General features: G+C 37.8%; 1 protein-coding gene across 8 annotated transcripts in view; it reads right to left on the reverse strand.

The window, feature by feature from the left end:
* Positions 1–23,157, reverse strand: part of FBXL17 (F-box and leucine rich repeat protein 17) — a 485,100-nt gene that overhangs the window by 291,931 nt on the left and 170,012 nt on the right. For 7 of the 8 annotated variants that reach the window (XR_012158991.2, XM_073344633.2, XM_073344635.2 and 4 more), the window contains exon 6: positions 21,854–21,984. Coding sequence is in view for 7 of the 8 variants with exons in the window: in XM_073344633.2 (XP_073200734.1) it covers positions 21,854–21,984 (131 nt within the window). In the remaining variant the exon portion in view is untranslated. Of the gene's footprint in view, positions 1–14,515; positions 19,025–21,853; positions 21,985–23,157 lie in introns of those variants that run through there. The other variant, XM_073344638.2, reaches the window with a different exon arrangement.

Raw genomic sequence — 23,157 nt, forward strand, 5'->3', positions numbered from 1 at the left:
AAAACACTGTACCCACTATACCCCATAATCTTGTATTTAAACTAACAATCCTGAATACATGTTTACTGCAAATTCATAGTAATAAAACCCCTGAAAGCAAGTTAATGACATTTTTACCATGTTAGCACATCTATTTATTTATTATCTATATTTGGCTTAGGGGAAATGAAAAAAGAGAGCAGAACAACATCTCTTTCTGCCCAATTTTGTATTTTAGTGAATCTCATGCAGAATATTGTTAATCAGAATACTAGTGAAATCATTAGATCCAATTTGGGTCATACCATATCTTCCCATGACAAAATGTGAAAGAGGAGGAACGAAGTGTGTGGAAACTCCATGAATTTAAATGGTCACCCCCTGGGGCAAGGAGTTTCTGGACAAACAGAAGAGCAGGGGACATGGCCTTCACAACCCAGAAAACCCTTTTTTTCTTCTTCTTTTTTTTTTAAAAAAAACTTTGAGATATTGTGATGACATGTGCAGGATGTGCTTCTATAATCTGCTTAATCTTCAACTGTTCCCACATTTTGTGCATTTTGTGTAATTCATTGTAAAGTACAGGAGAAATATGATCTGTGCCAAATGTTTTATTGATAATGTCAATTGACAGTGATTAAAATCTTGATGCTGCAAAGAGCAGTGTAATTGAGTACTTAAAGTTGAAGAGCTGCATCCAGCACTATACACTGGAAAAACAAAACCTAAACTTCACAGAAATGCATGGAAGGCCAAGTCATTAATCAAAAACTAGCTTTCACATATGTGGAGATCCCTCTTTTGAAATCCAATTATTAAATTTCTGAAGGACTTTATCCTCAGCCTTATAAATAAGCAAAGGTATTATAATGAAAACATGTTTTCTTGGCCCAAATTGGTGAACTGAACCTATTCATTAGAAGAAAGCCTATTTATACATGTCTCAAAAAATACATCACAGTGTTGTCTTGGCCAAACCTATAAGAGGTTTACTGGCATTATGATCAGAACAGCATTAAGAGAAATACACTACATAAAGCTTTGTCTAATTCGGTAACTAATTGCTCTGCTTGACTTGAGTACATTTTGGCAAAGGATATTGTAATAGATTATAATTAATTTTTCTTTCCTCCTCTTTTCAAGAGTTCATTTATTGCTTTTGTAAATTCTCACAAATGTATGTCAGAGAGAGAAGAAATTATAACTATGAAGTAATTAGGTGAGGGAAAGCGCCAAGGACACACTGAACCTTACTTTCCTTTGAGTATGAAAAAGCTATTCAAGATTTGCAAGGTTAAGCTGTCCAGGGAACAACCAGGCACGAAAGAATGGCAGGTAAACCAAAGGAAAAAATCTTTAAAGAATTTTCCAAAACTAGGACTCCTGACTCAAAGGCAAAGGGAAACACCATCTTGGAACACATAATTGAACCTGATAAGCATACATTAAGCAACAACTTCAACCAAGAGAAACTGTAGCTTACGTTAAGCAAATACAAAAAAAGACAGTTTTCTAGACACTGCCTCTCAAACCTTTTGCTCTAATGAGTAGCAGCAAACCTAAGTATAGATAACCCATATAAAGATAGACATGAAATATTGGACCAGTTATTGAATAGTTGTAAAAGATCTGAGACTCAGCAAACAGTTATTACTCCTCACATAGGTTGCTCAACAATACAATTTTGTGTGGGCATACACTAGGGTGACCAGATGTCCCGATTTTATAGGGACAGTCCTGATTTTTGGGTCTTTTTTCTTATATAGGCACCTATTACCCCCACCCCCATCCTGATTTTTCACACTTGCTGTCTGGTCTCCCTAGCATATACTGAGGTTAAGTACAATAGTGGATCTATCCGTGTTTGGGTCTACCTCTTAGTGAATAGATTTAAGAAAACTAAAATTGTAGGACACATGCTTAAAGTCCACCATGAAGTTACCTCACGTGGATATTTAACTGGACCTTACTTTGATTTCAGCATGCTAATTATTCCATGCACACCAACAAAGTGATAAAAACTTATCTGAATAAGAAAGAAAAAGGATTCTCCAAATCACTGAGAACCCTGATAAGATCATCGCTGAGCATTTTTATTATTATATGAACTAGGAGAAGGTGAAGAAATTTCCAAGAAGTTTCAATGTCACCGAATTTTTGCAAGAGTTTAGTGCATCACTCCACACTTATTCCTGAAGCTTTTTCATTAGTATGGAAAACGATGGAAAGGGCAAACTCTCTTATCAAATATTTCAAACAGCAAAAAAACTTAGCTTAGCTGTGCCAAGTAAAACCAACGGGTATAAACCCAGGGCAACATATCACTGTCCATGCAACCACAGCTTCATTACTACTTATATTCATACTAGCTCTCGTACAGGAGCAGGGAATCACTTCCTAACTTGTGGTACAGACTGTGTTACTCTGAAGCCTAGAATGTCCATTGAGACAGTATGGAGAGATGGAAACAGCGATAAGTATGTCTGAGAGCTCTTTTTGTTTAGAATACCACCACATTCAATCATAACTGGAATTTGTGGTCTGTTAATTGTCCAGTTTGTAAGTTCTCAAGTTCTCAGTCACTCTGACTTTTCGAATTACACCCATGCAGTGTATAGATACACTAAGCCATGTATCTGTGCCATGCCAAGAGTTTCTAGACCATAATGATATCACAGATTAATTAACCTATCATCAACTTTACTTGACAGCTATTTTGCATGCAACAATTTAATTGGCTGTCTGAGGGAGACTGCACATATGGTATATTACTTGTCCCAATTGCCACATGTGCATGACAAAGCGGGTTTTCATCTACTAGTGATAATGTAATATTCCAGATACATCATGAATGTAGACCTTCAAGGAGATGATTACATCATCTGTATTGCAAAGGGTTTCTACATTTCTAAATTCGGAACCATTTAATGAAATACTGGCCAATTTTATTCGACATAGACAGTATATGTCCTTCTTTACCCTTCCAATATTATAAAGGAGCACGCACACATTTTCTACTCCTTAGCTGTCCTCTGTGGCCTCTTTGTGCTGGGAGGGAATAAACACAAATTAAGATGATGCTATCAAATTCCCTTTTGGCAGAGAAAGAAGAACTGAAACAAATTTCACCTAACGGAATTGGGCTCATTCTTCTGCTACTCTGGGTGTCCTCCAGCCTGCTTGCTGGCATCTTCAGAAGCAGCAGCAGCAGCAGCAGCGTTGCCAAAACTTGTCACAATGTAGGTCAGATTTTGAGGGGACTCTCAATCCTGTACATTAACTGCTAGTAGCTCGGACTTTTCACCTGAGCTCCTAGCAATTCCCCCTTTGGCCAACAGACAGTTATTGTGCCACTTTGTGCAGCAGACAGCATCGGACAGTTGCTGCCTGCAGTACATAACCGTGTACTCTGAGCAGGACAGAACCGGAAGCAGGTCTAGTACAGCAGAGATCTCAAGTTTGGCAGCACCAGCCTCAGCCCCCTCGCCCTGGACTCCTCATGCAGTACTGAAAGAAAAAGTTAATTGGGAGTAGAAGAGCAGGAAAGGCCTCCAGCATAGCACCTTCCCCTGTGGGTAGAGGGGAAAACAGGTTTGCTGGTTGGAGCATTCCAAAGAGAAGTGAGAGGCACTGCTTGTTTAGGAGTGTCTCAAAGGGTGGGAGGTGTCTATGTATGATCAAGGCCAATAACCTCCTCTCCTTCAAATCCTTCCTTAAGACCCATTTCTAACTGTGACACCTATAAAAAATCATGACAAATATTTATACTTAAAAAGTCATGTACTTATTTTACTTACACATTTTATGAAAAAATATCCTTCTTGCATATCATCCTTTGTTGAGGAACCTTGTAATCTTATTACAATAGTCTTTGTCTTTCCTCCCCATTCCTATTCCACTATTGTGTTTGCTCCTTAATTTTGCTTATATGTAATATTAGATTTTGTGCTCTTTGAGGAAGAGAGGAAAAGTATTCATGATTTTATGTAAAGTAACTTCTGATTTCATGAAGCGAACTGGCAACTGAATTCTAGGAAAGTGGTGTGCAGGTCCTCTTAAATTACCTAAAAATTGTATGAAAGGGAGAATATTTACCAAAATTGTTGCTTCAGAAAATAATTACTTTTTAAGTACTTGTGGGAACAGAAAACGGTAAAAGGAAGGTGGGGATCATATTTTGGTTATGGATGAGACCAAGTTAAAAATGTTTCAAGCTCATATAATTCTGGTGTATAAAATGACAAGTAAGCAAAAATACTTCAACGTATGCACATTTGTTATAGTAATAGGGTGACCTGATATCCTGACATTATCGAGACGATCCTGATATTAGGACTTTTGTCTTATATATGGAACTATTTCACTCTCTCACACATACACACACACACACACACCAAAAAAGAGTGTCCTGATTTTTCACACTTGCTATCTGGTAACCTTGTACAGTAAACAATAGTGGTGCGTCTGTCACTTACCTACTTCTGCTCCTGTAGGAATGAATTTGGGAAAGCTCATTAAAATTGTGGGGAAATAATGCATGAAATGCAAACAGTGTATCATACACTATGCAGTAACATTTTGTAGGCATTTAAATGGTCCTTAATTTTCTTCCAGAATGCAAATTATTCCAGGCTCACGATCAAAACTGTTTTAAATAAGAAGAGAATCCTCAAATCATGACTTTGCTATCTGAGAATCAAGATTCAAACATCACTAAAAGCATGTTTTGGATTATGTGGGTCAGAAGAAAGCAAAGAAATTCCCAAGAAGTTCTTTGAATGTATAAATCAGGGTATTAAGCACTGTGATGATTTTGGGGACTCTGTCTGTACAGTTTATGAATTGTCTATGATATTTGAACTCTATATGTATCTTTACCAAGCTGCAAACTCCATTTTGAATGTGAGGCACTCATCAAGCTAGCATGTGTATGTGTACATGAGCTACCCCTAGCTCATAGTGTGGATATATCCACAGACAGTGATATATTACTATAACTAAAACACAATAAAAAACTATTTTAAAAAACTTTACATGAAACATATTTAAACAGATTAATAAAAGTCACATATGTATATTCTATTAAAACACTCTGTAAACAATTTCAGATCCACAAAACTACATATCACAAAAAAAGTATGCAACTGTATCAGGTTCTCAAAATGTAAATTAAACAAAGAGTCATAACTTTGCATCATTCCTGAGATTTAAATTTTAATTAAAATTTCTACCACTTACATTGTATGTCTTGAAGTAGGAGACAACATTCACGTTAAATCAAAATTCCAGAAGTAGAATCCACTGTCTTCGATTTTTTCATGTATGTAAATGTGTCCAAAAAGTGATGGTTTTTAAAATCGGAGATACAGTATTATACATTTGAAACTAAACAGTAAAGAAATTGGTGTACACCCAGAACTGAAAGAAACATGGGTATGCACAGAGTAAACAATACGTCTATAACATTCTGAAGTTACGAACTTCCAGTTAAAGCAGTTGCTTTATTCACAGTGGGCAACCACTATCAAGAGCCTGCAATGACTTGCATGAATATTTGAATGTCATCTGACAAGACCTGCTTGGCAATACTTCATTCAGTCTTCGGTCTAACAAGTTCACTGTTATGTCCTATTGATGGATGGCTGCCATGATTCACCACAGAAAGGCAGTTCTCTACAATATAATGATGTTTAAACTTTGGGAATAAATTCCACTTGAAGATATTATGGCAAGTAAACAAATACATTTCAAGGGTGCACTTTGCTTTGAAGTCTAAAACTTTCTAAAGTCTCAGTTATAGTAAGCACGCCACTTATGATCCAAAACATTAACCAAATTGAAAATATAATTATTAGATTCTCAAAAGCTGTATGCCTGTACAGATGGTTAATTTATCAATTTATACTTACGTGGAAAGAATTAAAGAAAACAGCTTTCTCTTCCTTTAGCCCTAGTTAATGGAGACCTATAAGAGAGCTTTTGTCTCATGTTGGCATTCTGTCAAATATAAATTTATTCCAGTATTTCCCCAGCCCACTTCCCTTTTTATACTTGTTCATATGTTTGATGTTTCTTAGTTGTGGTAAGCCATGCAACTTCAATAACACTGGCAACAGAGCTCCAAAGATAATGTCATCTGTATGTAACAGAGCAACAACTCTTAACTTCTAAAAATATAGTTGTTAATAATTTGCTTTAGCAAAGTATAGGAAATGATCCAGGAACAAGAATTTGAACACCTCAAAGTGATGTAGAGCTTGAAACCCAGATCTGAACCCAGGTTTCAATGTCATAATTAGAGTTTCAATCTGCAACATGCCATAGCATCCTAAACTTTGGGTTAAAATATGGAGTTGAATCTGTATCTGAATTTTGTAGTGTGGCCTCATCTCAAATAAAATCTTCTCCCCCCACTTCACTCCTGAGAGCTGTAAAGATTTAACAGTAATTTTAAACTGTCAAGCAAGCAGGAAAACATTAATATCCTTAGCAGTTATTCAAATATAGAATATTTCCCCTGTCCCCCAAATATAACATAACTCAACAATGATCTCACACATGCGCACACCCACAATAGGAGGAAAAAAAGGACACACAAAAGCATAACAATTTTAAATATACAGTGAAGGAAAATAATTACAAATAAGCACAATAGAAAATACACCAAAATACCACAGTAAATCAACGGAAACATCAGTTGCCAGTTCACTGTATTTAAATGCCAAATGCACCGAGTATGTCTGGCAGACACAAACCTCCTTTTTGTGCTCTCATATATACCTGCAATGCCTTGCTGTTTTTGCTAACTTTTAAAGAAAGTCTGTTTAAAAGTAGTAGTACATCCTTTTATGGGCCAGAAGTAAAGCAGTCATAGATTAATGGCTTGACATTTCTATTTGTGAACATTTTTGTCTCAGAGGCCGGCAGAAAAGAAACCTATTGATTTTATTTAATTGTAAACTGACTATACCAATTCCAATATAATATTTTGGAAGACAGGTTGCCTAGTGGGTTAATGGTTCATTCCAGTCTTTTTTCATATCTCATGGACAGAAATTGAAGGTACCTCCATAGAGCTGAAAGTAAGGTCATCATGAAAACACTATGCAGTATCTGACTCTCTTTTAGGATGCTGCTACAAACTTTTTTCTCTCTCTTAGAAGCCTATATGCCTCACTATGGGGCAGAGCTAGCAAAGAACAGGTAGGTCCTGGCCAGACCTCCCCACTAATTGCAATGATGCCACAGGAGAAAGAATTATTTCTATCCACAATAGAAATGTAAGTATTAATATTGGAGGGTCTTATGTTTCTGAACAGAAAATGTCTTCCTTACCTTCATAATGGCTGTGGAAGTAAGTAGTAACACCTCATGGTCCTCAAAGTCAAAGATTGTTTACGACTATCTGCCTGAATCTCTTCCTCTTTTATTATTACGATAAGCACCTGTGCCCTTGATATAGCATCATTTTAAGAGGGTGACTGTATTCCAAATCAGCCCACCAATCTATGCAGACACAGATCTTATTAGGAGAGGGACAAGCCAGTACTGAGTGGCCTTCTTTAAGACACAAATGAGGGACAGACAAGCTTGCCAGTGAAAGGTGAGAGTTGAGAAACTATATTTGGTGAGGAGTCAGGGGTTCCTTCTGCCTCCCCTAGGCATAGTCCTTCCCACTGTGCTGCTTTTCCTTAATCCTCTCCTACTTTCCACCACAACTAGTAGTGCTCACTACTGCTCCTAAATCCTCCCTCAGAACACCAGCCTTTCTCTTAATTTTCCACACACACTCCCAGAAGTCTGCTCTCTCACAAGCTTCAGAAGCCACTGCACCCCTCCCAATATACATATATGTATACCTGTTGCTGGTTTTGCTAACACTTGCATTCCCCATTGCTTAATCTGTACCAGCTCTGATGCAGCCCTCACCTCACCATCCTAATGCTACTAAGCTCCCTCAGAGATTCATCATGTCCTGATAACCTCCTCCCCACAACCTTCCCTGGATCACTACCTCTGTAGAAGCAGAAGTTCACATCTCCTCTCCTGCACATCATCTTGGCCAGCCATGGATTCTGACCATATGAGCATTTCGCCCTCTGTTCCCAGCGAATATCTGTCCATACGAAACCACCACAAAAATTCAGGACTATTAGCAATCTCTGCTAAAAGTGCTCCCAGACCTGGGATCACAGAGATACTATAAATGTGGACTCAAGGGATTTAGCAGAGCTGTCTGTGGCACCTTGCGTAGCTCCTGCCCACACTATGTCAGATTCCACTCAGTAATATTAATCACTCATTTATTATGAAAAGCAAATTCACGCACAAAAATTTTAAAAAGGAACAATCTACATTTGCGCTGATATCCCATGCACCAAGACAGACCCCAAGGCAAATTTAAAAGATGAGTTATTCACCCTTCAAAAATGGTGTTTATAACAGAAATACTGACAGACTCTAAACAATATAGTCAGTGCCGTAAATCATTAAGACAACCATCACTTTTTTCTCTTTCTTGTGTAAATAGAGTGTCCATGCTAGTTGCATGGTAAATTATAGGTGGTAGCCTCAAAATGAAACTATAATTGCAATAAAGATTGTGTCTTGTTTTCTATGTGTCAATAACTGGGTTTTTTTTACTGTTTTGTACTTTAAATTATACCACTGCAAATATTTTATCTGTAGAGGAATGATATCTATAAAACCTTTCAGTTTTCAGGTAGGTCTAAGGACTCATTTATAATATTCTGTCATTTTTCATACCTTCAGGGTCCACTGCACTCTGTTAATTTCTGTAAGGACTGTCATATAGAAAATAGCCAAGTCACACTTACGTCAAATCTGCCATTTTTAATTACTACCAATCAAGTCCAAACAACTTCTCCTTTGGTTTAACATGCATGTATCTAACTTCTAAAAAATTTTTTTATGCCACAATTCATAAAATAGTTTAGGCTGATGCTAAATCCCTTGCACTGAATTAATAACTAACCACAGGAGAGATTTATCATCTCAAGCTTCTTACATGAAAATTGTCGGAGTTAATCACCTTTAGCATATTTTCACTATTTACAGAGCTTCATTTATCATACATTTTAGCAGTTTGACAACACTGAGCTATTTAATTGCCTTTCCCAATTCTCAAGTATAGAAAGAAGAAAATAAAAAGGGTGGCAATGTGGCTTAAATATTTTAACACTTCTGGTAAAATCCATCTCCACCAGAAAATGGTTTCTAAGGAGACATTTATTTTAACACTGGTGGTATGTAAAAGTAGAATTAAGAAGGGTACAAACATACACTTCCACCTTAATCACTGAGAATATACTCTGAGTCTATGTCTGGTAAAACTTTAAAAACAACTATGAGAAGGATCTGTTTCAATCAAATGCTTGATATTTAAAATCTGTCTCCTATAATAGAAATTGATGTAAAAATGCCAAAGGGCCTCAATTCACAAGCACTTCTAATTGGATGTAGTGCTTACTACTATAAGCTGACTTCAGTGGGACTACTCACTATAGTAAGCACTTTGATTTAGGAGAGGTGTTTGGGGAACTGGCCCTAGACTGTTTTTCAGTAAACATACTTAAGTGGCTGCTGTACTTCCATCATCCAAAGAAAGCTCTGTGGAATGGCACTTTAATATGTACACTGCTAGCTTGTACAGAAATTTCATCATGGATTACTAAGAATAATCAGATGAAGTTCCTTTTACCTATACATTATTGCTCAATGAGAACAAAAAGCAAATCATGCAAGAAATTACTTTACTGAAATAAAGAATGAGTGACAACTCCTAAATCTGTCAGTGGAGACATTGTGTGTATAAATGTTACATTACTGTTATAATGAAATATTGCAGAATATGTGCTTCGATATTCAGTAAGCAGAACAATGCAGCTTCACCATTTTAATTGATTTTAAAAGAAAACTGATATCGGAATTCCCTAAAACCACAATGGCGAGAACCTAAAGATGTGAACTTGCATTTTTATTTAAATTACAGATTGTTGGCAGAATATAACGTGGAGGAGATAGTGAATCAGACATAATAATTTTGTCCTTTTAGTTTCCCATAAATTCTTGTCAAAGACGCTACCATGAATCAATTTTATGAGTACAGTAAAATCAGGTTTTAGGTTACTGTTGAAAAACTCCTAATAGTCAACACCTTTAGGTACAGTCATGTGAAAGCTGCAACAGATACAGCTGACTTGGAGAGACAACAGAATAGAGGGAATATAAACATCCGATGAAGTGAGCTGTAGCTCACGAAAGCTTATGCTCAGATAAATTGGTTAGTCTCTAAGGTGCCACAAGTACTCCTTTTCTTTTTGCGAATACAGACTAACACGGCTGTTACTCTGAAACCTATAAACAAGCAAACTTTTTTGGCTATAATTAATCTAACAGAAATACATCTGAAGTAGCAACCACAAAGAGCAATAAAACAATTGAAAGCCAACTTTTGTTTAATTACATATGTAAATACCTTATTAATATTTTTCCTGTTTACACTGCATCAGAATTATCTGATACTCCAAAATCCTCAGGCCCCCCACTCAATTAAATTCTATAATATACTGATTCACATAAAACTATTACTTGCAAAGAGAAAAATTAATCAAATCATCCAATAATGTACACATTTTAAAGCATAGAACCTATACACCATTAACAAAATAAAAGCTCCAAAAACTTATTCCATTTAATCAGGACAACTTCCAATGTTACCAAAATATATCTGAGAGAAAAATGAAGAAAAATGTGATACATGACACGTCCTTATCTATTAACACACCTAACATTCACTGAAGTGAAACTATCAAAAATTCCAAGAATAAGAATTTGTAATCCATTTCCTCATAATCATAACACTATAACCAGAAAACAATAAAGAATATTCTGAATTCACTAAATACGTTTATTAGTAGTTTTAAAATGCTCTCTGACTAGAGCAATGCCAGTTGTAGAGGTTATTTACCTTCTTCAGAAACTGGAGTTTTTTTAAATGAGTGTTTGTATGGGTGCTCCACTTCAGGAGCACACGTGTCCCAAGAGCCTTGGATTCGAGACTTTTGGTAGGACTGCCTGTTCAACCCACGCATGTGCTCCAGACCTCCTCATGTCCCATACTGAGGATATACAAAGCTGCATAGATAAATGATCCTCAGTTCCTTCTGTACTTCAAAGTCCAATGAGTAAGCTAAAACTAAAGAAGTCTAAGATGTAAAAACTAAAGGGCTTAAAGCAGGTACGCAAGATGCTCTGTGTCGGGCCGTAGGGCAGTTGAGAAGGAACTGAGGTTGGTTTGCCTGTGCAGCTCGATATAGCCTTAGAACACGGCAGAAGGAGATCCAAAGCACATGTGCAGGCCAAATGGGCACTTCTACTGAAAGTCTCCAACCAAAGATGCATGGAGGCATCTGACAGATATCGCAACTTCCTGTTATATCCTTATTGAATTTAAGTTGAAGCATCTTTGGAGTCCATTGTATTAAATCAATGGTTTATGTATGACTGTGTTCTACTTCAGAGTAACAGCCGTGTTAGTCTGTATTCGCAAAAAGAAAAGGAGTACTTGTGGCACCTTAGAGACTAACCAATTTATTTGAGCATGACCTTTCGTGAGCTACAGCTCACTTCATCGGATGCATACCGTGGAAACTGCAGCAGACTTTATATACACACAGAGTTTTAGTTTGTGTGTGTATGGGGGTGGGGGGGTGTGAGAAAACCTGGATTTGTGCTGGAAATGGCCCACCTTGATTGTCATGCACATTGTAGGGAGAGTGGTCACTTTGGATGAGCTATTACCAGCAGGATAGTGAGTTTGTGTGTGTGGTTTTTGGGAGGGGGGTGAGAGAACCTGGATTTGTGCAGGAAATGGCCCAACTTGATTATCATGCACATTATGTAAAGAGTTGTCACTTTGGATGGGCTATCACCAGCAGGAGAGTGAATTTGTGTGGGGGGGTGGAGGGTGAGAAAACCTGGATTTGTGCTGGAAATGGCCCAACCTGATGATCACTTTAGATAAGCTATTACCAGCAGGACAGTGGGGTGGGAGGAGGTATTGTTTCATATTCTCTGTGTGTATATAAAGTCTGCTGCAGTTTCCACGGTATGCATCCGATGAAGTGAGCTGTAGCTCACGAAAGCTCATGCTCAAATAAATTGGTTAGTCTCTAAGGTGCCACAAGTACTCCTTTTCTTTTTGTGTTCTACTTCATGAGGGAGGACTGCTGCAGCTCCACCAGAAACTAAAAATAGTGGGCAGTGATTAAGCCCAATGACCCAAATTGTAATAACCCCAAAGAGAGAGATACTAGGGCAAATTAGATTCTTCAGAGATCAAGGGACAAAGAAAGGACTTTTGGATAAATAGCCTGATTCAACTGAATCAACAGATGGACAGCACTTTCTATTCAAAGGGGGGCCCCACACCTCACAGAAAGTTTGGAAAGATTTTAGCCTATTAGGTCCCTGTAAGACTGATGAATAACTTCTGATGAGCTATTTGCATGTGCAAAGGAATGTCTGTTGTCTTTATGGTTTTTCTGCAATGCCTTTATCTTAAGAATAAATGTGCTTGCTTAGAAAGAGCTGTGTGGTAACTTGTAACTGCTGGCAATATGCTATTCATAGCCACTGAAGAAAAAGCACAGGCACTGGTCTTTTAGGTTGACTGGTGTTCTGGGGAAGTTGTCTTTACTTCGTCCTTACTTAACGTGCCTCATACTTTTCTGTTTACAGAAGTCAGGTTGACAAATTTCTCATCCAGCAATTTTATGTTTGCCAGAAAATGCTTGTGATAGTTTCCTGATTGATCCCTCTTGTCTCAGTGATCTTACATCTGTCTTAATTATATGAACATTTTTAACACTTGGCTTAAACTTCTGAGCCTGATCTTATGTCCACAGAATTCAATGGCAAAGCTCCGATTGTTTTTAATGGTGAAGGAACAAACACTTTGTGTCTTCCCCATTTACTTTAGCTTCTAGATTAATGCAACCTCTGTATTCATCACAAAGACACTGTTTTCACAGACAGTTTCAATCTTCAAAATAAAACAGCTTCTGAATAAAACAATTTAAAGTAGGAGCTCATCCAAAGTATTCCAGTTCTATTGACTGGTCAGACTTTATCTCCAAATTTAAAAGTTTGAAATATTTTACACTCATCAACTAATTATGTTATGAAAGACTTAAGTTGTAAAAGTTCTTCTAAATTTACTTCAATTAAGCACAATAGTATGATACTCTCAGAGAATAAGTAATTTTATGAATACACTGTCACATTTTCAGGTAACTGCACCTGTATTCCCCCTCAGTTCTCCCTCAAGGTTTCCACTTTCCACTCATTTAAGGTTTCCACTTTCCACTCATTTAAGGTTTCCAGCTCCCAGCAATCACCTCCATTGGGCAGAGATTCATGTTTCTCTCCCTTCTGATGTGGGGTGCAGGGCTTAAAGTTGCACAGCTCCTTTCTTTACACCGTGAAATCCCCAGCAAGCCAGTCTTCCCAAAAGTCAGTACCTGGGCTTTTCTCTTTCTCTCTGAGGGCTACTAACACTGTGTTGCCAGCAGTTAAAAGTTACCACACAGCTCTTTCCAAGCAAGCACATGCATTCATTACAGAGAAAACATAAAAAACAACAAACATTCCCATATGCATGCTAAAAGTTCATCATTCATCAGCCCTATGGGGCCCTAGTAAGTTAAAGTATTTCCAAACCTTTATAAACCCCATACTAGTGACAAAGGGATTAAAGAGCTGCTGTGAGCAAGGCTGGCCCCTGTCCTTCCAGCCTTGTCTATCATGTTGGCGTGGAATAAGGGCTTAAAAGCAGGAAGTTCCCAGCAGCTGGGAGAGAGCAGACAGTGGTTCTATAGTTCCCAAGGGAGACATTTGGAAGCCTTCGGGGGAACTGCCCTAAGACAGGCCATTCACTAGCATCACCACCACCCCGCCTATATGGAGAAAATGTCCCTGGTATACTGATCAGACAGGATAGGTTGGGCAAGCTCCAAGGTAGAGGTTGGTACCTCTATCCCCTACCCCTTTTGGGGTTAGGGAATCTGAGACCATACTAAAGGGACTAGGGCAGTGGGATCCGAGAGCTTCATCCTCTTCAAACACAAGTGGACGGTATGACCCAATTTATATCACAGAGACTCCCATATAGGCAGATGGGGTGTCCAAAGCATTTTTCAGTAACCGTACTGTAAGAGGTGCCCATCAGCAGCCAGAGAACAATGACACCGTAATGCAAGGGTTGGGGCCCCTCCTGGACAGAATGCCCTGTTTGTCTGCTGGATCAGGAAGAAGAGCCCTGAGTTTAAACTCAGGCTATTTACCCAAAGTCCTTTCTTTGATCTCTGGAAAATCCAGTGAGTACCAGTATATGCAAGCCTTCCCAAAGGGCGGTGCCTTTCTGAAAGTGTTTACAACCTAAGCAATTCACCTTAATCAGCCCCACATACACTGTTTTTTGTTCCTGGACGAGTTCTGGTAACCATCCCCCCCCCCAATTTCTGGCCCACAGTGATACATAATACAATATGGTCCCCAAAGATATTGCAGAGGATTGCAATATCGGTCATATGTGCATTAATGTAAGTTGTATAACTTATTTAAGTAAGGTAAGTTGTATAACTTATTTTTTTAGTGGTGGAGTTTGAGCATTTTTTTAAACGTAGATGGTTGTAAACGTCTTACGAATATGTAGACATCAAAATGCATAATAGCAAGACACAAGGGATATGATCTTTTAGACAACACCGAAAGAAGACAACTGAAAGAAGTGAATGCATTCAGAATTAAGAAATGCTAGGATTTACCTATAGTAATTCATGTCAGCTGTCATACAGTACAAAGTACATTTATTCTTCTGGAAGACTCTAAAATATCCCCAAGCACAAGTTATATTACATGATAGGAAGAAGAATAAATATCAATGCTCCTGAAGTACATTTCCACTTCAGTCAGATTAAAGATGATGGATCTGAACACGCACCATTTACTACTGTAGCTACCACCGATAAAGAGAGCGACCACCGATAAAGAGAGCGTACATTCTCTTTCTCATGTAAAAATACGGTGCAAGGAAGGCTATGTACATTTGAATTTAAAATGTGTTTTATTAAAATAATGCTTCAACATCAAGATGTAGTAACTTATACTTTCTAAAGGAACAGCTTTAGTTTCATTACATGTAATGGACAAGCTTTAAAATGTACTAGACCATTTTTAGACATTTAAGATTGTTTCTAGCAACAAGTGATTCTGCATTTTAGTAGACACCTGAGAGTAACAGCTTAGTTATTGTCCTAATGCCTCATTTTCCACCACTGCCAACACCATTTTAGCTGAACCCATCATTAGCAACTTTGGGAGCACTAGCAAAGGGAGCTAGTCAGCTGCTGACACCATTTTCAGCACTTTATCATCTAGCACTGGTTGCAACAAATGCAACTGGCAGTCTGAAAAGAAGCCTTATCTCCACTCAGTCTCCCAAAGTTGTTAACACTAGTTCAGATGAACCTGTGTGAGCAACAATAGAAACTGTTCATATATTTCCCTATTGTAGTTATGGCTCTAATAATAATTTACTTTAGGTAATAACATGGTAGTACCCCCCACTGTGCTTTGACACTAGTCGGTTTTGCCTCTTTATATAGCACCAGCCAGTATTATCACCATGTTACCAAACTCTTTTACAACTCTACTGAAACATGTTTATAACGCTATTTGATACCATCTACACAGGCAGGATCAAACTGTGTTCTAATTATAGCTGGGGCACTACTGTGTTGTAGTAGTGTCCCCGAATACTGACAATTTTGTCATGCAGATAGGTCCTCATATTTAATGGCTTGCAAAAATATATATGCAACTGCACACAATTTTCTTAAGAAGGAAGTACAAGACAGAACTAAAAACTTTATGTTTCAGCACTTGGTGGATTTACTGAAAATTCAGCTCTGCTGAGTTCTACCTCTTTGCTTCCATTTTCAGTTGTATCTTTTCAGTGGCTACTTTTCCCATGCCCACTGATTCTATCTTTTCTTATACAGTGGAAAAAGTACAACATGCTCTTGGCTAAGAGAAACAAAGTCACACCAATTAAAATTATTTGCCTCAATTCTCTAGTAATGATTTAAAAATAAAAACAAAAACCTGTACTGTTCCCTCTCCACTCAAAACTTATGTTGATCACAATAGACATAGACAGACCATCTGTGGTGCAAATACTACCAATAAAGTGTTTTAGCATGAAAGGCAATTTATGCAGCCCGTAATATGCCAAAAATTTCATTGCCATTCATGGAGAGGAAAAACAAAAATTGCTCAAGCCTTGTACCAAAAGTTTGAGTGAAAATTCCATCTCTCCTTTCCAGAGCACCCAAGTTTAAGATAAACTAGAAGTTCTGTAAAACAAAATCTACTTTGTGTGTGTGCCATATTTAGTATATAGTTTTGTTTCATTTGTATAGTTTTTAAACTTATCTCTAGGTGAATTAAGTAATATTGAAATTGACATGGACTGCAATTCCAAGTGCACTGTGACATGACTTTTACAAAAGAATAACAGATCATCTACTGCCTGATCCTTGATCATTTATAGATACAACACATAGCACAAGTTCACAAAACCTTTCTTGGAAAATGACATACTATGGGGCACTCTGCAAACATTTGGTAAACCACCACTTGCTCAAATCCCCCATTAATTTTATTTCCAAATGTCACCATTTTTATTGAATCAACTGAAATTTGATGTAAAAAGAAAGCAAGCAGAAAATATTGGGGTCCACAGAAATATTTAAATACAGTGTCAAAGCGTGTTACAGCAGCTAGGGGTGTACAGAGATCTCCTGTTTGTACCCATCAGATGATAAAGTATGGATACAAAATGATTTAATAATCTATAATGACCATTTTCCCCAAGTCTGTCTATTAATGGAATTGACGACAGTTTTTGATTTTCTTCACATTTGAAACAGGTAGTAAGGAATTCTTTCCACATTTTGTTTTACCTAAGTGATACATATATTGTGCAAGTTCAGAGCGACTTTGAATACCTACTCAGGTATTCAACATATTTAGACTTTCCTAATAAGCCATTTTAAAATAAACTATTTTCAAGTTCCTATTTAGCCCTCAGCTTCTGACAGACTGGTTTATTTGTCATGACAAGAAACCTATTTTCTTTACATATTAAAACTAATTCACAGTTATCTTAAGTGAACATATTTTTCCTGTAGGTAAAAATGAAAATGAATTTATTTCTCTGTGCTTGCCTTGAAGACACAGACGTCTTATGACAAAATAGCTTTAATAAAACATGAAAAATAATCAATAGATCTTATGAGTTTCTGCATGTGGAGATGATTTACAGGGTATACAAGACATGTGAAAGTCTTGCACGCTGAAGGCTTAAATTCCTGAAAACAAGAAATGCCTCGGTTGCAGCATAATGGGAGATGGCACTGTGCAACCAGGAGGAATTAACATTGTAGATAGACTGGTGCATTGCCACAGTACTAGTGATTCCAGATTAAGGTACTTTGCATCTGAAATGCAAACTTTGATTACTTTTGCCAAAGAATCTGCAAATGCCACCCACTCACTCACCTCAACAGGTAGAGGAACTTTATGGGACTGGTGGTGAAAGGCCCAGCAGTGAGGGAGGGAGACACTCACTGTGGGACACCAGGTAACTCCTCTGACACACACTGATCAGTTTGGGGAGAGGGGTGCTGACTGGCCAGAATTCCTCAGCTCCCAGGATTTAACCTGGCGCAGGAGCAATGGGGAGCATCTTTCAACTCCGTCCCAGCAGTCCACCCTATCCACCCCAAACTAGGAATGGGAATCTGGCCTCACACATGCTGCAGGTCTAGTCAATTTTGGGGTCAGGAAGGAATTTTTTCTCCCATGAGCCAGGGAGTTTTACGCCTTTCCTGCACACACTGTCAAGCCACGGTAGGTTAAGTAACAATGCACTTGGTACTTAACTGAGGTACTTGGTTGAGTTCTTGATTCATCACAACTTGCATCTGCTTTCCTGTGCAGTTAAAATAATAAAATGAACAATTCCCAGAGGTGAAAGACCTGGGATTTTGGTGACGGGCCCTGGGCTCATGGGGTAAGGTAAGACTTTGTGGCTTTCATGGAGCTGAGGTCCCCACCCTTCCGCACCCTTTGTTCTCCTTGCAGGGGTATGTGTGTTGGATTCAGAGCAAGTTGAATCCTGGGGGTGCAGGCTGAGGAGAGCCTACCACACAAGTTACAGGTTATATGGTAGGAGCTCTGTAACACCTACACTGGAACTAAATGCCTAGCATAGGAGTGTATGGGTCATGGGTAGGTAGTGCCCCTCCCTTGTATTTAAGATTAATAAAAATTGTGGCCTGCCACATCCATGTGTCTGTCCTCATTTCACTGCTGTTCTACATCAAATGCATTTCATGGTTATTCACCATTATACCTTAAAGCTGAACAAAAAGTCTAGTTTTTCGTCAACCAGATTACATGTAACTTTACCAGTATGTTTGGTTTGCATGTTTTCAACACTTCCAGAGTTTCACTTTTAAGTTTTTGTTTTACACAAACAAATCCAAATCCTCAAAGTGAAATTCAGTACAAAAGCAGCAAAACTCACTGGTTTTGATACAAAATTGAAAAAACTCACCTAAATGACTTCTCCCATAGGACACTCCCTACCTCCAAAACAACAACAGCTCCTGCCCTTGTCTGCATACTTAGTGTTGTCTTCTAGAGGCATCTTGTAAGCCTCCATCCAAACACTTCAGAAAATTGCTGATTGTTCCTTTCTTGAACTTAAGGGAATGGTCAGTTTTCCCTATTCTCAGCCTCGAAAGGGCCATCAAACATGCAAGACCATTTCTTCTCCAGTCTACTAAGAGACAGGGAATATAATCCTACCTTCTTCTGCAACAGTGAGAGTGGGAAATGTTCCTCTGGATCCCAGGACTCCAACCACAAAAAGCCATTTTCTCAAGCTGAAACACTCCAGAAAGAAGCACAAGACAATAAGGATTCCTATTTTATAACATGGCACACTAAGGCTTCTTTTCCCTTGAGGAATTCCACCATTATTTCAACAATTTCCATCCCACCATCAACCTCAGTCTGAACCAGTCCACACAAGAGATCCACTTCCTGAACAATACAGTGCAAATAAGTGATGGTCACATAAACACCACCCTATATCGGAAACCTACTGACTGCTATACTTACCTACATGCCTCCAGCTTTCATCCAGACCACACCACACGATCCATTGTCTACAGCCAAGCGCTATGATACAACCGCATTTGCTCCAAACCCTTAGACAGAGACAAACACCTACAAAATCTCTATCAAGCATTCTTACAACTACAGTACCCACCTGCTGAAGTGAAGAAACAGATTGATAGAACCAGTAGAGTACCCAGAAGTCACCTACTACAGGACAGGCCCAGCAAAGAAAGTAACAGAAAGTCACTAGCCGTCAACTAAAACTTCTCCAGCGCATCATCAAGGGTCTCACAGATCTTGGGAGACAGGCCAGTCCTTGCTTATGGACAGCTCCCCAACCTGAAGCAAATACTCACCAGCAACCACACACCACACAACAAAAACACTACCCCAGGAACTTATCCTTGCAACAAAGCCCGTTGCTAACTCTGTCCACATATCTATTCAAGGGACACCATCATTGGACCTAATCACATCGGCCACACTATCAGAGGTTCGTTCACCTGCACATCTACCAATGTGATACATGCCATCATGTGCCAGCAATGCCCCTCTGCCATGTACATTGGCCAAACCGAACAGTCTCTCCACAAAAGAATAAATGGACACAAATCAGACGTCAAGAATTAAAACATTCAAAAACCAGTCGCAGAACACTTCAACCTCCCTGGACACTCAATTACAGACCTAAAAGTCACAATTATTCAACAAAAAAACTTCAAAAACAGACTCCAACGAGAAGCTGCAGAACTGGAATTAATTTGCAAACTGGACACCATTAATTAGGTTTGAATAAGACTGGGAGTCGATGAGTGATTACACAAACAAAAAACTATTTCCCAATGCTAATTTTTCCCCTACTGTTACTCACACCTTGTTGTCAATTGTTTGAAATGGGCCATCCTAATTATCACTACAAACGTTTTTTTTCTCCTACTGATAATAGCACACCTTAATTGATTACTCTCATTAGAGTTGGTATGGCAACCCCCATTTTTTCATGTTTTCTGTATATATATATATATATATCTTCCTACTGTATTTTCTACTGCATGCATCTGATGAAGTGGGCTTTAGCCCATGAAAGCTTATGCTCAAATAAATTTGTTAGTCTACTCTAAGGTGCCACAAGTACTCCCCATTCTTTTTGCTGATACAGACTAACACAGCTACCACTCTGAAACCTATAAGAAAGTATGTTACTATATCTGTTGTGCCCATTTAATTATCAAAGGAATTAACCACTCAGCCTAAGGATGACTGAATCTGAGGTATAATTGGTATTCATGTTAGTGGTCTATGATGGTACTGTACATCACAAACATATGTTAGGCATTTAAAAATAAAGACAAAGGGAGAGTGAGAAGACCTTTATCCAAAAAGGTTTTACCCATTTTCCCACAAAAATTCTAAAACAATATTGAATTGGTACTGGTGTGAATTAAAAAGAAAATATCAGTAAAATGTAATGAAGTTAAAAATAAATTTGTTGGCCATTTCAAGAAAAATCAGAAAACTAATTAAGGCAGTCATAGATATATAGATATGTGAGAGAGAGAGAGAGAGAGAGAGTGAATATTTCTTTAATCATATGCTTCAATACTTACTTCCCATTTTTATTTCAGGTATAATTTTTAATGGATAAAGAAAAAAGATTGTAAGAGGTTTAAAAATAAAATTGTGATTGTGGTTAGGAAGAGGAATATATTATAACTGTTAAACAATGTCTTTATGGTTAGTGTGAAATGCACTATGAACAACCACTGTAATTTAAGGATATCTCATGGCTTCTACTTAAGGCCTCTATTTTCAGCATTTATAAAACTCCTTCTGTAGAAATTCACTCAGAAGAATTTTTTGTTGCTTTTCACTTCAAAGAACTGGCTTTGAGATATTTTCAAATTGTTTTAAAAGACACTTCTAACTTTTTAGTCTCATGTTTTAACAATATTTTCCACCCCATGTAAGGTGTAAACTTAAATTTCCCATGAGATTTTTCTTAATTTTAAATACAAGATTAGTTTACAGACAGAAAGAAACAGGAACATATAAAGTCATAGCTAAAGTTAATCTAAGGATAATTCTTTACTGATACACACTATTTCTTTTGCCAAAAGCCTGGCAGTAATACAGTTCTCTAACTTTTAACAAATACAAGTTCCACAAACTGAACCTACAAATAAATTATCATTCCTTGCATACTCATGTTTTTGTTTGGATTTTATGTGCCCATGAGCAATGTTCAAATACTGCACACCTGTCTGCAGAAGTATTCAAAACAGGAATTCTATATCTCAAGCAACCAAATCAAGGAGCACATTCTGACTTTATCTACAAGAAAAACTGAATAATGCCCTCATTCATTTATAAGTGACTCACTCTCTACTGTTAAAAAATATGACGGACGCACCAGAAAATAAGGGTCTAGATGATTTACCCAACATAGACAGAAACATCAGTTTGAAAAACAGTTTGCTTGCTTTTAGGAGTTCTTTCCCACCAAACTGCTATGAATCATCACTGACTCCAATTATTCAATACAATGGGTTAACTTTGCTCTTCTGAGATTTACTGCTGTTAGATGGTATAATTAAGTTACCTGTCATTAATGATCCAGTTCAGACAGAGATTGAGGGAGCTAAGGTTTTTGCATCTCTTCACTATTTCCATCACAGTTTCGTTATCCAGTTCTGTGATATGACGTAGATCCAGGCTGGAAAGGTTTCGTAGCTATTGAGAGAAATACAATAAAGAGGAAAGTGTCTGAAAAGGTACTAATATTCAGTAAGTACTGACACATTCTGTTATAAAAGCTTTTACACCTTTCTGGAATCATGTGCAGTATAGGACAGACAGGCAAGATGCATTACAGTTCATGAAAAGCCCTTCTCACTCAGAAACATAATACAGACATCAGCATGAGACAACCAGATTTTTCTTTGAGAAGAGTTTATTACTGAAAATGTAATACAATTAAAATGACAGAATAACTGTTGGCTAGTATTATATGGGCCCTCTAGCATATCTATAGTTTAGAGTGTTTTAGCAGTTCTATTATGAATTCCCCCCCGCCCCAGGTTTAGTACCTGCAAAACTCTGCTCTGGCTTTTGGCTGTATGAAATCAGAGGCTTCCGGCATTTTCTTTTCCTGAAATACTAAAATGTTTCTTTGGTGGTGGTTTAGTTGAAGGCAAATAAAGTTAATGCTTTCAAAAACTTTTTACAACTTTAGAACTTAAATATGTGACTTTGACTTTTAAAGTTAATCTTTGCAGGACATCGCATTGCTTTTCCATGATACAGTTTCTACATCGAGTCCACAATTTCCAGCTGAACTCAAGTGTATCTTTTAGAAAGACATCTAAATTGATTTAAAGACTACATGATGGGGAATCCTCATATCCATTGTTAAGTAATCCAATGGTGAATATCCTCACAGCCACTGGTCTTCAGTATTGTCAACCAAAAGCAGTCAAAGTTAGACCCCCTCCAAAATTTTGAGATTGGCTTAAAAATAATGAGGTGTTTAAAAAAACTTGCAGGGGAGGTATTTGCCTTCTGGTTTTTGAGCCATTTGAACAAACTTTAGATCACAATTTTCAAGCTTTTCTTTGCAACCACAAGTGCTGGAGACATTTAAAAAAAAAAGAAAAGAAAGAGCTGAGATGCAAATGTAATCACTTAACTCTGGGAGCCAAAGCTTTAAGAAAATTACAAGTAGTGTAAGTCTCATGATAAAAACGCAAGAGTTGGCAATACTGTATCTTGTTATATCTTTGGACTTGCCTACACAATGTAGTAATAAGCACTAGGGATGTGTGGTTTTTAACACCCACTAATGCGTCATGCATTAACTGGTCCTTGTAGACCTTACTGGTGTGCACTAAATGTTCCCTAGCGCAT

This window comes from Lepidochelys kempii, chromosome 5 (genome assembly GCF_965140285.1).
Source record: "Lepidochelys kempii isolate rLepKem1 chromosome 5, rLepKem1.hap1, whole genome shotgun sequence".
NCBI classification, from domain to species: domain Eukaryota; kingdom Metazoa; phylum Chordata; order Testudines; family Cheloniidae; genus Lepidochelys; species Lepidochelys kempii.